Source organism: Hemicordylus capensis, chromosome 1 (genome assembly GCF_027244095.1).
Source record: "Hemicordylus capensis ecotype Gifberg chromosome 1, rHemCap1.1.pri, whole genome shotgun sequence".
NCBI classification, from domain to species: Eukaryota; Metazoa; Chordata; class Lepidosauria; order Squamata; family Cordylidae; genus Hemicordylus; species Hemicordylus capensis.
In genome coordinates this window covers 113,136,742-113,152,425 of record NC_069657.1, presented here as the reverse complement: position 1 = coordinate 113,152,425, position 15,684 = coordinate 113,136,742, and the positions used below count along the sequence as shown (strand labels likewise).

Sequence of the window (15,684 nt, the reverse complement as noted above, 5' to 3'; positions counted from 1 at the left end):
CAGTCAGGGGGTGCAGCCAGCAGGCAAGTGGGGAAAACATATGGGGAAGGTGGCAAGGAGGCAGGGGCAGCAGAAAGGCAAGGCAAGGCAATGCTTGTGGCAGGGGCAACGCAGAGTACCTACCCCATGGCAGATATGCCACCTGAGGTCATTGCCTCACCTTGCCTCATGGGGGAGCCACCCCTGGGAGTAAGACTAAGCATATACCTGCACATGCACACAACATATACATGCAGCTTCTAGGAAAAACTGCACACAACACAGCATCATGTGAAGTTTGGCCCTGAGCCTGTACACTATATCAACATTTGCTAGGGTTGCTCTCTGTCTTGTTCTGCAAAATCGTCTTTTCACTTTATTTAACTCTTCCTCCTCTCTTAGTACTTCCCTGTCTATTTGCTTTGTTCTGCCATATCTTTTCTTCACTCCTCTAATTGTTTTCCAAATATCATGGTACTACAGTAATTCTGTAATTCTTAGAAAAAAATCCTTTCAAAACTTATTTCTTTGTCTCTCAGAATAATTTATCCCTTCTGTTCCACCACTTTAAAACATTTGCTTCAGAAACTTGGAAAATTCACTAAAAAGGTCTAAATCTGATTGCACAAGGGCTCCCAGATTATCTATCTATCTATCAATCTATCAATCAATCTATCTTGTGTGTTCTTCATAAATTCCATTGATATAATTATGGGCACAAGAGGTCCAATGCACATAAGGAGTTCTTCCATTCTGAACCTGCAAGGATGTTTTCTTTTCTTTTCAATGGAGGGAGTACTCCATGCACACATTCCTTTACTCTCATGGGAGCTGCCCCTTATGAAAGAACCCTCTGTATTCCACAGGTGGGAAGAACATACTCAAGTGTGTGTATGCATGTGCCCACATGCATGCACATGCACACACACAACCAGCATCTGAGAGCCAATGTGGTGTAATGGTTAGAGAGCTGGACTAGGACCGGAGAGACCCAAGTTCAAATTCCCATTCAGCCATGATACTTGCTGGGTGACTCTGGGCCAGTCACTTCTCTCTCAGCCTAACCTACTTCACAGGGTTGTTGTGAGGAGAAACCTAAGTATGTAGTACATCGCTCTGGGCTTCTTGGAGGAAGAGTGGGATATAAATGTAAAAAATAAAAGAAAAAGAAAAATCTATGCATGATATTCGAGTTGGGGTTATATAATTTTTTTTAACACAAGTGAGTTTCAAAGGGCTGGATGTGACCTTTTAAGTTCACAGACTTTTTCTTCAGCCCAAGATGTTCAAAGTAAAAATTTAAAACACGTAAACAGAAGATAGCATTGCATACTTGAAGTTGGTATTGATCCAGTGAAGCTGAGTGTTATCCAAAGCAAAGGAGTAATTTGGCTTAAAGAGAGATGATATTAAGTGAATTCTAAATATCTGGCTTTATTGAGGTTAAACATGCCTCCAGAAAGTTAGCAATCTTTTCAGATTTACAGTGGACTCTGAAAAATCAAGTTCTGCAATTTTATGGCATGGGGAAAAGCCTGTTCCTCTTCTGAAACTGACATTTTTTAATAAATTACAAATAGCATTTTTTTAGTTTTAGATTTTAAAGTGCTACTGTATTATAAGAATCTATCGGTCAGTCAGTTCACATGATTAGAATGATCTCTAGTAAATCTTAAATCCTAGATTTGTGCTGTGCTTTAATCATTGTAATGGTGTGAATTGCCCCTAGGTTGCTTTTTTGTTGCAAGAGACCATCATGGTTGTCCTGTCAAGACGCATTTGTAATATGATTGTGATGAGTGCCTATTGGCTAGTGCCTGTATAATCAACATCCCCCCCATCCCCAAACCCTAGAGCAGTTTACAAAATGTAAAATATATGACTTTTTTTAAAAAGCAGGACACTTCCTGATGCATAATTGGAAGGGAAAGAGTGAGGGCTATCTTATCTACCAAATTAGCATTCATTCTGCTGATGTGTGTGTTTACACCACCAATTGCAAAGCCAGGTTCACATTGCTGGAGAACAAGCTGTTCTACAATTACAAAATACTGCATCTGTCTTCACCCTTCAGGTCTGTCTCTGCATTATGTCTAAAAAAGTCAAGTGCAACCAGAACTGTGAGCTATAAGGCTGGAACTAGAATTCTGGAAAATGTGTCACTACTACTGAAACCATTTAATAATACAAAAAACATGACATTATAGAAACTCTTTCTCCGATTATATAATTCCATTGTCATTCTGCAAGTGACAATGGAGTGAAACAGGGGCAAGGAAACAAAATGCTATGGCATCACATCACACTCAGGGCTGCTGTTTTTGGTGGCAGCCACATTTATAATGGTACAGCCTAAGCAGCACCCATTCTGCACCTATGGGAAATGAAGTTGCATTAGAAACAAGGTATCTCACTCTGATGGCCAAGATTTACCTTCTGGGCTTATACATTTTTCTTGCTTAGCTAAGCAGACTTGGGTGAGACCAGGGGAATTCAATTATTCATTCACTTCACATTAGATATATGAAAACGAATCCCCATTTAAATTCATGCCTGAAAGTATTAGCTCAGGATGCATTTAGCACAAAACCTTAGTATAGCCTGAGGGAATACTCCTGGGTACAAATTTCTGCTGCTTGAATCACAGACAGAACTCTCCTTGAAGATAACAAGAGCCATGTATGCATATCAAATACTAGAATTTAGCCCTGGGGGTCAGGCATTGCCTTCAATTGCCATATGTATTTCCCTGTTCTTCCATTTCATGTGACGGTTTCCTCAGCCTTTATTTTCTGTATAGGCAAGTGAATGATTTTTCTTGATATATTCCTTTACACTCCTCACAAAACGAAGCAATTCTAACATAGATTTCTTTACAGATAAGAGTATCTTCATGTTCAGATACAATGTGGCCATTGTACATGTCTGATTTGTGCAATCACTTCCCTACCATACACAATTTGGAGAAGTTGGTCACAAGTCTTGCCACTGCTTCTTTCAAAGTGGGTGGAACTGAGCCTTCCTTTGTATTAAAAATACCAGCTTCCCATCTTTCCCAGCTTTTCATCACACACCATGAGGGACAAGGAGCACATGGGCATGGAGCGGAATGGATTCAACCAAGCATCTCGTTCACATCCTTGGGTGCCACCAAATGGAATTCATTGAATAAAGTGCAACAAGAGGAGGCCACAGATGCCTTTGGTACAGATTCTGATTCAATGGAAGCAGAATGGAACTCAGAAAATTCTGCCACAGCTTGCTACCAGCAGTTCCTGTTTTTCCCCCACAAGATAATGGGTCTTCTATAATTAACCTTCTAACTATTATTTCAAAGAGAGTTTAAGGGGCTATTCTGATGAAAATTGGGCTAGGAGAGCCTAGCCCAATTTTTGCAGGTTGTCAGAACCACCAGGCTCAGCTGTGAGCCCGGTGATTCTAGAGCGGGTAACCCGCTCAAGAAGCCCTGGCCCAAAACTAGGTTTGTGGAGCGAGCGCTCCGCAAACCTGGTTTTTAGAATTGTGAGTAGCCGCAGTGAGGCTTTGCACTGCACCTACTCACGAGTAGGCCCCCGGAGGGGAGGCGAAAAGCTCGCGCAGGGCATACTGGGGCTTCCGGGGGCTGCGCGGCCCCCGAGCTCCCCAGCCCCCACCGGCTCCGTCTCAGAGCCGGAAATCGTGTGGGCGGCCAATCCGGCCACCCAGGGCTCCCTCCCTGCTCTCCCCATTCACCTGAAGAAACCGGGTCTCATGGATCGTGAGACATGGCTCTATGACTTAGCTGTTAGAGCCCTGGTATCAGAATTCAGACACTGAGCCTCTTCCCACAATTATAGAGAAGGGCTCCAGAGCGGGCTGCAGGGAGAGTGGGTTAAACTTACCCTCCCCACAGATGATCCCACTTGCATTGCTGCGTGGGCTCCCGGACAATTCCCCATGCACCAAGGCAGCGGGGAGGAGCAGGGGCAGCAGCAGGGATGTGTCACCTTGGCCCCCGGGACTATCATGATGCACCACATGAGTGCACGGTGCATCATGGGGATCCCCCTCCCCTCCCTGGCCTCCCCGCAGTGTGGCAACCGCAGCTGCCACATGATCAAGAAAACAAGGTTAAGGGAGCGATAACCTCGTTTTGTAAGGGTGGCTATTTAGGCAGGTTTGCTGCCGTGGAGTTGCCGGGATCAGGCTAATCCCAGCGGTTCACACAGACATTTAAAACCAGGCTGGGCTCCCTTAGACCGGTTTTGCATGTGCATATGAATAGCCTCACTACCTCCTATCACAATTTTCATTTCCTCCCCGAAATCGGACTCCTCTTCAATCTGGGGTAGCGTAAGGTGCAGTGCACATGCTAAAGATGCAGCGGGAAAGGAGCCTAAGTTAAACCTACAGAAGATGTTTATGGACCAATGTTATATTAAGAAGAAAGTGAATCAGAATGTGGGTTTTACTGGTGGGTTATAGGACTAAATCTTATAATCATTATCCAGAAAAACTCTGATTGTCTTTGTTAAGGTTTACTAGAACAGATCTTGAGAATCATACAAGTAGCAAGGTTTTCCATATCTGACTCATAAAATATTTTTAACTCCTGGTAGGTATATTTTTAACAAGGCATATGCTTTTACTTGTTTTAATTGATTGTTATTTTACAGGACAGTTACCTGTTGTCGAATTTCTTCTTCCATTTTGACTGGTGATCCCAGCTCTGCAACCTGCTTAACTCCTTCACTTGCATATCCTCCATATTCCCAAAGAACATAGTTCTTTGAATGAGATCCACCAATGATGGCAGACCAATGGTTGGCTCGTCCTGTAACAAAAGAGAGAGGGACAGGAAAAGCTGATAAGCATTTATGGAACAGTATATAGTGCCCTACCAGTGACTTTTGCCACTATTGTTGGGGACACCCTGACCCTAACATTAAACCCAGTTACCAACCCAGAATCATATGGAATCCAGGCCTGTGTCTGACTCCATTTTATTAAGGAATCAGTTAATGCCTGAATTCAGATGAACTGACCAGGTCTCATGACTGTCTTTGGTAATTGATTTGTGAAGGTAGGGGCAATCCAGCATCATATTCTTAATGTTTGTGAAATGGGTACTCAAAAGAGACACAATGGCCAAGCTTGGTCTTCTATCCAAATGCTAAAATTTAACTTGCTATCAGATAATGTCTCTGGGAAGCTAGGAGCTGAGCTTGCATTTCCTTTTACAGCAATGCTCACACCAATCATGGATGATTGCTCTGCTCTGCCCAAAGGGGATAATCCTGTCTCTCTCTGAGAGACATTCGTTATGTAGAATTAGAAGTATTGTTACACCTGATTACTGTCTTTAGGAATTCCACCCTATGTAGATGTACACAAAAGAAAATGATTTACACTTATAGCTTTGATTCTTCTTTTTCTAACACCTTTTCACACTCTTGGGGGACCAGGTGCCAGAAATCTAGGGACAAGAGATGATGTCCATTTGCAAGCTCCGAGATGCAGATTTGCTTTGGGCAAATGTCTATAGACAATCTCCTCCCCAAACAGCAGCTAACAGGAGATGGAACTCAGAGCCTGGACTGAGCTAAAATCCTGAACTACTATCTATAATTAAAAGACAATATCCATAGGATTACAGGAATGGACACCTTTTGTGATCCAGGAGACTCAATGGACATCAAAGGATGAAACAACTATAAGAAGGGAGTCTCTGGACATGGCAATTCACAATCTTTGCCTAACAAGCAATCTTTGCTCATGTGTGTATTCCAATTGCTTGCTGTCTAGCTGCATGGAACCTGCAGACAAGAGACTACTTAGTGATTCTTGCTGCGGGGCTAAGAACCAAGGGCTGGCTCTTTCTGTGAAATCCAGCACCAGCCTTTTCTATCTGAAGCCTGCATTGCTCACAAAGCTCCAGCAACAAACAAGTCCTTTGAAGCCTTCTTCGTGAACCTGGTGAGATGCCTATTCAATGCACAGCACAGCCTGCTCCCCCCTTCCCTCCTCCCTACTAATCATGCCATCCCTCTCCTAAGCCCTCCCTTCTTCCTTCTTCCTCTGCTTCTCTCTAAATGATTTATTAGGATTTGTTAGATAGCTGTAACTACTGACTGCACACACACATGTTAGCTAGGCACATTGTGTTACATCTTGAATCAGAAACATGTTTTAAATTTGGATGACCTATTTGAATTTTATCCTGATAAGCAACTTTCTATAATAAAGCCCATTGAACTTTCTGAGTGTGTCTTCCTCTATCTCCAAGAACCAATTCAGTTTGTGTATGATGTGATGTTGCCTCTTTCTCTCTGAGCATATACAGAGTGCAAAACCAGGTGTAGTTCACAACACTATAGGAGCAGAAGTGAAACCTTTCCACAGACAATATCCTGAGGCCATTCACACAAGCAGCCCAACCCAGGTTAGGGTGTTTCCCCTGTCCCGCCACCATTTCCAGCAGTAAGCTGGAGGGAAGGAGCAGCCACTCCAAGCATGGCAACTGCTCTAATGAGAGCAGCTGCTGTGCTCATGTTGTGGGGCACTCTGGGATGTGGGAGGGGGAAGTTCTCCCACTCCCTGCTCTTGCCTTCACTGCACCGCTGCTCATGTGGGCATGCGGCACGACGGAGGGAAGCACAGCTGGTGCTGGTCTGCTGGGGAAAGGCAGCCAAGCTCCTGCCTTCCCTGCAGCTCATGGAAGCAGCAGCTGATGGTCATGTGTGCAACCTCACTATCTTTTCTTCTATTCTAATTTACATTCACAGGTCTCCCTTCTGAATCCCACTACTTAAGGACTAATTGTTCCTAGTTCCTACTGAAATATTATCTTATTCAAAGACTACATAAGAACAGCCCTGCTGGATCAGGCCCAAGGCCCATCTAGTCCAGCATCCTGTTTCACACAATGGCCCACCAGATACCACTGGAAGCCTAAGGGCAGGAACAGAGGGCATGTCCTCTCTCCTGCTGTTACTCCCCTGCAACTGGTATTCAGAGGCAACCTGCTTCTGAGGCTGGAGGTGGCCTATAGTCCTCCGACCAGTAGCCATTGATAGACCTCTCCTCCATGAAGTTATCCAAACCCTTCTTAAAGCCATCCAGGTTGTTGGCTGTCACCACATCTTGTAGCAGAGAATTCCACAAGTTGATTATGCATTGTATGAAAAAGTACTTCCGTTTGTTGGTTCTAGATTTCCTGGCAATCAATTTCATGGGATGACCCCTGGTTCTAGTGTTATGTGAGATAATTTCTCTCTATCCACTTTCTCCACACCATGCATGATTTTATAGACCTCTATCATTTCTCCTCGCAGTTGTCTTTTTTCTAAACTAAAAAGCTCCTGGTGTTTTAGTCTTGCCTCATAAGAAAGGTGCTCTAGGCCCCTGATCATCTTTGTTGCCCTCTTCTGTACCTTTCCCAGTTCTACCATGTCCTTCTTTAGGTGTGGTGAACAGAATTGTATGCAGTGCTCCAGGTGTGGCTGTACCATCGTTTTGTATAAGGGCATTATAATATTAGCAGGTTTTTTCCAATCCCCTTTCTAATGATCCCTAGCATGGAATTGGCCTTTTTCACAGCTGCCATACATTGAGTCAATACTTTCAATGAGCTGTCCACCATGACCCGAAGATCCCTCTCCTGGTCAGTCACCGACAGCTCAGATTCCATCAGCATATACTTGGAAGTTGGGGTTTTTGTTCCAATGTGTATCACTTTACACTTGCCAACACTGAACCCCATTTGCCATTTTGTTGCCCACTCACTCAATTTGGAGAGATCCTTTTTGAGATCCTCACAATCTGTTTTGGATTTCACTACCCAAAAGAGTTTGGTATCATCTGCAAATTTGGCCACCTTGCTACTTATCCAACTTCTAAATCATTTGTGAATAAATTAAAAAGCACCGGTCCCCTGGGGCACTCCACTTCTTACTTCCCTCCATTGTGAAACTCTCCATTTATACCTTCCCTCAGCTAACCCAACAGGATTTACAGCCCCTTCAGCTCTCCCCCTGTGAGTTAAACAGAAAGCAGCAGCGAAGCTGCATGAAGGAAAATGAAAGACTCACACACAAAAAATAGTAGTAAATGAATAAAGTCCCCTGAACTGAACTAGGAACCCCCCTCTATGATAACTGAGTAATAACTGAAAAGAAAACAACAGAGCAAGGGATGAATAAAACAAAGGACACCAGAGCAAGGAATTAACAGAACAAGAAACAAGAGAGCAGGAAAGAACAGAACAAGGGCAAACTGGAACTCGAAAGGTTGAGGAATTCTAAATAGGAACATGGTCTGCAGTAAGCAAAAGTTGCTAACAGCAATCTGTGCAACTAACAGACTGCTTAATATAGGGCTCAAGATAACTGGCAGCCAATCAGGCTTTCCTCAGTCATCACTTCTACTTCCTCTCCTCTGATATCCTGCGCCTGCATGTCTCCCACTGAGCCTTCCTCTTGAGACGTCTTCTCAAGACAGGCGAAATCCCGCCTCCTCCTGATCAGCCTCCTCAGCTCTAATGTCTGGCAGCTGTCCCAATTCCTCAGCTCCAGAGTCTGTTCTCCCTGACAAATCCTGTTGCTGTGCCTCTGAGCCTGCACTCCCAACCGGATTCTCCCATTCCTTCTTTGTCTCTTCTCAGTCAGAGGTCTGAGCCATGACAAGAAAGGAAACAGTAGGGCTGTTCTCATGACCAACAAATAGAGGACAGGAGGCAATAAACCAAGGTAGTCACAGTTGTGTGAACTGACAGCAATCCCCCCAACCCAGCTCATTCAAACATCGGTAATCCAGATCCTGTACCCTCCTCTTTACCCAGGTCGGAGGCAGAGAACTCTCCTACCTTGATGTTATGGTTGTGTGTGTGCATTTGCCTTTTCTAGCAGCTCCTGGGAGTTAGCAGACATGATAGCAATAGAAATCTACAGCTACAGTGGCTACCTTCTGTGAATATGCTGCTATCCAAAGCACACTCTATGATCCTTTGCTTGCAATACCTTCTGTAGGTCTGGGCCTGCGTACTTCCCCTTCATGGCCAATAAGAGAAGAGTTGATGATGTAATGAGAGTTGACAGTCTACTGGCAACACAGTGCATACTGGGATGCCTGTCTCATCCTCAGAGGACCCAGCTCCCAGATTTAGCAATGGAAACAGTGGATGCCTAAATCGTGTGTGTGCTGAGTTTGCAGACCCAAACAGAGGTTCTGCTTATTTGTGGCTACCAGAGTAGGAGCTCTTTACCTCCAAAAACCACCCCCATACGATCATGTGCAAGGCCCTAGTTTCTCTCAAATAGGAGATAACTTACAATTCAATAAAGAAAAACTACTCTGCATTGTTACAAAATTTCTTTCATTTGCATACTAACAAAATGTGTTAGTATAATTTCTTTGTCCATCAAAGCAAGACTCACTAGCTAGAGTGGCTACTCCAGAGTCTAATTCCCGAATGTACAAGAATTAGATGTCTTTCCCCTTTACTGCAATGCAACTTTGCATTCAGATACACCATGGTGGTCCCAAATGGTTGCTGATATCCAGTTGAACAGTGTGCATGTGATAATTTCATGCATGCTATGGGGGAGAGGCATTTTTCACCAATATCTCCTTCCTTCTGTAGCCATCTGTGGCTCCTAATAATATATCCGGAGATTTGGACTGAGTTGTCAGCAATATGCGGATGACACTCAGCTCTATCTCTCCTTGTCATCTGATCCTAGGGAGGCGGTGGATGTCCTGAACCGGGGGCTGGAGGCCGTGATGGGTTGGATGTGGGCTAACAAACTGAAATTGAATCCGGATAAGACGGAGGTACTGTTGGTCAGTAGGAGAGCCAATCGGGATGAGGAGATTTTACCAGTTCTGGATGGGGTTGTACTCCCCTTGAAGGAGCAAGTACGCAGCTTGGGGGTACTACTGGACCCGGCTCTGCTTTTGGAAGCTCAGGTGGAGGCGGTGGCCAGGGGTGCCTTTGCACGGCTTCGGCTGGTGCGCCAGCTGCGTCCCTTTCTCGAGAAGGCAGATCTGGCCACGGTTACCCACGCCTTAGTCACGTCACGGCTGGATTACTGTAACGCGCTCTACGTGGGGCTGCCCTTGAAGAATATCCGGAAACTGCAGCTAGTGCAAAACGCGGCAGCAAGGGTTTTATCCAGAGCTGCCCGTTGGGAACATATCACCCCCATTCTGAAAGAGCTGCACTGGCTACCGGTTCGTTTCCGGGTCCAATTCAAGGTGCTGGTTTTGACCTTTAAAGCCCTAAACGGTTTGGGCCCGGGGTATTTGAGGGACCGCCTGCTCCCAAGGGTTGCTGCCCGCTTGACGAGGACATCTGAGGGGGCCCTGCTCCGGGTGCCGACAATGAGAGAGGCCCGGCTGTCGTGCACTCGGGACAGGGCCTTCTCTGTTGCTGCCCCCAGACTCTGGAATGCTCTCCCAGTGGCCATTCGTTCCTCGGACTCCATCATGGCTTTTAGAAAGCTTGTAAAGACTTGGCTTTTTACCCAGGCTTTTACATAATTGTTTTTACTGCTGCTTCTGGGTGTTTTTATTTGTTGTATTGTTTTATGCTTGTTTTTATATGTTTTTATACTCTTAGCATGTTGTTTTTATTGTGTTTTTATTGTATGTTTTTAACTTTTGTAAACCGCCTTGGGGCTATATTTTAACGAAAGGCGGTATAAAAATGCAAAAATAAATAAATAAATAAATTAAATAAATATCCATAAGGGCTGCCTGCTGGACCCTCAGTGACATAGTTTTGGGAAAAGGAAGAGTGATTGACAAAATCGCCTCTTCCCATTGCACGTGTAAAACATGATTCAATGCATGCAATGTTAGTCTAGATGTCAGCCACTGCAGTGAGTGAAATGTGTGCGTGTAGCTATGTGTGTGAGGGGTGTGCACTCATGTAATCATGAGTGAAACACTGACTCTTTAATTGCTCATAAAGAAAGGAATGTAGAGGCACAAATGGGTTCTGAATATTCATTCACTTCATTCATTACTCCTTTTCCCCCTCCTAGGTGCACCCCAGCCCATATAGGGTTACAGTGACAGAGGAGGGGGAAGAGCAGAAAAAGGGAGTGACAGTCTAAACTATTCAGTCTTCACCGTTTACCTATTTTAGCCAAATTATCCAACATTCTGACAGATTTCCCATCCACGCAGAATTCTCCAATCATGAGGGCAACTTGGTTGTTTACAAAAGAGAAGATAAAAGCCTGAAGCTGTCAAGAAACTTCTGCATCCCGTCCCTGCCCCCACCCCAGTAGCTATGAATCTCAATGTAAATCAGGATTCTGCTTCTTTCTCTCTCTTGGGGCGACTGTGATTAGGATGATGGGGGAAATGTCAGCATAACCACTGCCTTCCAGGGCTGGCCCTTTCATGAGGTGCAGTGAAAATGTGGGCACCAACATACCTGGTTGATCACCACCACCATTTCTCCTCTCCCTCATTCTCATTTCTCTGTCAGGCCACACCTTCTCCCTCCGGCCTTCATCCACCCATTATCCCTTCACATCAGTGGCATTTGTCAACCCTAGTGCATGGCAACAGTCACAAAAAATCTTTAGACACCTGTTTGTTTCAAACATGAGTAGTATAGATTTAAACCCATGACCGAGAAACATAATGAGCTGATCCTGTTACTCTATTGACTATCAATTATTACTTTGTTTTTGATCAGTGCAGACAAGAACTCCTGGGGATATATTTGCTGCCCCAAGCAGGAACAGAGAACTGGATTTTAGTTGAAATGGATTGGAAGAAAAGACTAGGACGTGACAATGAACATATTATGCAGTTCTGTTAAAGAGAAAATGGAGGAAAGTGGCTAAATCAGACGAGCACAACTTATGACCCAAGAAGCCAAATGCAACTCATTATCATGTTAGAAGTATGTCAGCCCTCTGCCCATCCCAAGTTTTGCAAATACAGGCTGACATCCTGATTAATGCTGCATGCAGCACTAGCCTTGGCATTTCTGAACCATGGGCACTTTTGTGCAGGAGCACAATTATTTTCAGTGCTCTCCCCATGCTCCAGAAGCATTATCTTACAATCAAGACATGTCCCTGAGGGTCACTTATCAGGCAGTGGGATGGTCACCCCCAGATTCAACAGCTGCCAAGAGAATTGAAAAGGGATTTGTCTCACGTCTTTCCTTCCATTAGGGAATGTCTAAGTAGACCAGAGTTAGCTTTCGAGTTAACTCCATGCTCAAGGTCTTTCTGTCTGAAGATTGACCCTTTACTTTCTTCCACTGCAGTTGCCTCAAGCAAGCTGACGCTAATCACCTCAGCAGGAAAGCCAGATAAGTCACTGTGAATGCAACTCCCTTCCCCATCACAAAAAAGTATTACAATTACTAATTGGTTAACCAGGTCCTTCCGACCTGAGATATATCATCCTTGCACATTTATTCAGTCCGTTTACAAAACCAGGTTTTTCTTGACCATTCATGCCATTGTGCTCTAGCTTGCACAACAAACACAAAATAGTGGATCCTTTCGAGATTCACTGGAATTTCCCTTCTCAGGTAGGAGTGGCCGGTATTTTGACTCAGGGCCCATTTTGGGCTATAACTGGCCCTGGTTTCTTAAACCAGTGTGCTTCATTGGGTCTTTATATGTGGAGTCACCTACTGTTTGGGCGATAGACTTTATATCCACCATAACACCAGGCCAGGTCTTGTTCTTCACACCATCCTTGCTCTCAGCCTCCAGATCAGCCTCTATTGCTGGCCCGATCTACCCAGCACACACCATTACTATGAGAAGCTGGCTTTACTAGATCAGATACCCTTTGGATTTCCCCCTGATGCCTATCCCCTGAGCTGCGTTTGGTTCTCCGCTACTACCTCCTGATTCCCAGTCCATCTCTGAGGAAAGAGGTCCTTCAACTGCACCTGAGCCAGAGCCAGGAGGGTCCAATAACCCCTAAACAGAAGGACGGGGTTGTATGAAAACCACAGCACCCCTCTGGGCTTCCTCTATACCCACTCTTTTTAAAATCCAAAATCCTGTTTCTTTGAAGCCTTCTTTTCTCTAAGCAGCCTGGAAGTCATAAGAACATAAGAACAGCCCTGCTGGATCAGGCACAAGGCCCATTTAGTCCAGCATCCTGTTTCACACAGTGGCCCACCAGATGCCTCTGGGGAGCCCACAGGCAAGAGGTATGTGCATGCTCTCTCTTCTGCTGTTGCTCCCCTGCAACTGGTATTGAGAGACATCATGCCTCTGAGGCTGGAGATGGCCCACAGCCATCAGACTAGTAGCCATTGATAGACCTGTCCTCCATGAATCTGTCTAAACCCCTTTTAAAGTCATCCAAGCTGGTGGCCATCACCACAACCCATGGCAAGGAATTCCATAGATTAACTATGCACTATGTGACAAAGTACTTCTTCTTGTTGGTCCTAAATTTCCCAACGTTCAGTTTCATGGGGTAACCCCTGGTTCTAGTGTTGTGTATGAGAGAGGAAAATTTCTCTCTGTCTACTCTCTCCACTCCATGCATAATTTTATACACTTAGATCATGTGTCCCTTAGTCGGCCTCTTTTCCATAGTAAAGAGCCCCAGATGCTGTAGCCTAGCCCAGTGTCTCTCAACATTTTTGGAGTCAAGGACCAACCAGCAGTTAGTAAAGGGGTTTCACGTTGAAGTTCTTTGTTTATTTAACAAATTTCTATACCGCCCCAAACTGGGTGGTTTACAATTAAAAGCATATTATAAGCATTAAAATCATTAAAATTAAAATAGTTTAAAAGCAAACATTCAGTATTAAAACTATGAATCTAATTAAATAAATTTAATTGTTTCCTAGCTAGAGCAACTAGACAGGATTGAGACTCATGCTAGGGATGATGTTGCAGTTCATCTGCTGGAGGGCCAAGTTTGCTCACCCCTGACCTAAGGGGAATACTGTACATTGATCACATGAAGATTCAAATGCAAAACAGGGTAGACCTTGCTTAGCAAAATGGGACAATGCATGTTAAATTGCTACCACATAACCAACCTATCAACTTAATTGATAGGAAGCTTAAAAATTGAAATCTCATATCATACTGGAAGTCTGGAACCAAACGTCATAAAACCCCCCCACCTCCAAGCAGTATACTCAGAACTAAAACACGCAGCCCTTGGAAAGGTAATGTTATGGTAATGAACTTTACACATCAATATGGCATCCACATTAGAAAAGTAAACCACAAGGAATGGGGTGGGAGATTAACCCTTCATACCACACATTCATATCCAGGTTTTTACAACTGTAATGATTTTTAAGCAGAAGTTTAAGGAGAAAAAGTACTATGTACCCACACATGAGTGGGAAAACGTTTAGTGGGTCTCTTCTTCATCCTTCTTTCCCTCCTTCCCTCTCCTCCATTCACCATTTCATACCTTGCTACACTCAGCCTTCACTCCATCCCCTTTCTCATGATCTCATTTTTTCACGGGTTTTCTCAATTCACACACATTGCACTAGTTCTCTCTCCTGCCTGCATGCTTGCTATTAAACCCCACCCACCCCCCGGTTTATGTTATCATCACCCCCTTTTTGGAAAGTCAGTAGCCCACCCCAGCCACCCCTTTCTTCATCTCCCCCATCCCCATTTGATTTCTCAGTTCACACAAATTGTACTTGTTATCTCCTGCATGCTTGTTTTTTTTTTTTAAAAGATCCCATTTTATTTTATCTTTATCCCCTTTTGGTGAGTCAGTCAACAATCAGCCTGCCCCCGCCCCTTTCATTCTTCTTATCTCTCCCTCACCTCCCTCTTCCTTTTTCATTTGACCAGCACTGTTGCTTGCTTTTGTTTATGTTGTTTCTTGTCTTTTTCCTTCCTTCCTTCCTTCCTTCCTCGTTCCTCTGTAGTAGTAGTAGTCAGACTCAGAACAGAGTTAATGCATGCAGTGCTCCAGCCAAGCCAAGCACTCCCTCTCACTCGCCCCACTACCTGCCTCGTGTGTTTTTCGCAGGATGGTGACGTCACTCATTCTCAGTCTCTCCTCTCATCACGTGAGAGACTGGAGAGATTGTCTGGGAGCAAGAAATGGCTGCCTGGGACTCGGGAGGAAGGCAGAGCCCTGCAGCGAAGGCTGCCTGTTTAAAAACTACCTCCAAAGAGCTCTTGGCAGTGGTGGCAGTGGGGGCGGCCCCCACCAGTTCAAAATTAGGGTGTGTGTGTGTTTAATTCTTCAAGGTCTGGTGTGGACCAGCACTCAGTTCCTCATAGACCGGCTCCGGTCAGCAGAATGGTGGTTGAGAAACACCAGCCTAGCCTCATAAGGAAGGTATTCCAGGCCCCTGATCATTTTGGTTGCCCTCTTCTGCACCTTTTCCAGTTCTACAATATCCTTCTCAAGATATTGTGACCAAAGCTGTACGCAGTACTCCAGATGTGGCCACACCATAGATTTTTATAAGGGCATTATTTTTATTATATAATATTATATAAGGGCATTATAATATTAGCATTTTTATTTTCAACCCCCCTCCAAGGATTCCTAGCACACAATTAGATTTTTTTCACAGTTGCCACACACTGAGACTTTCAATGATCTGTCCACCACGACCCCAAGATCTCTCTCCTGGTCAGTCACCGACAGCTCAGATCCCATCTGCATATATGTGAAGTTGGTGGTTTTTGCCCCAGTGTGCATCACTTGACACTTGCTTACATTGTACCATATTTG

At 44.5% G+C, this 15,684-nt stretch overlaps 1 protein-coding gene across 2 annotated transcripts in view; it reads right to left on the bottom strand.

Moving 5' to 3' along the window:
• The window catches only part of SPON1 (spondin 1), a 541,453-nt gene that overhangs the window by 312,039 nt on the left and 213,730 nt on the right, over nucleotides 1–15,684 (bottom strand). For both annotated transcript variants that reach the window (XM_053265111.1, XM_053265102.1), the window contains exon 6: nucleotides 4,644–4,792. In XM_053265111.1, the coding sequence (XP_053121086.1) occupies nucleotides 4,644–4,792 (149 nt within the window). The remainder of the gene's footprint in view (nucleotides 1–4,643; nucleotides 4,793–15,684) is intronic.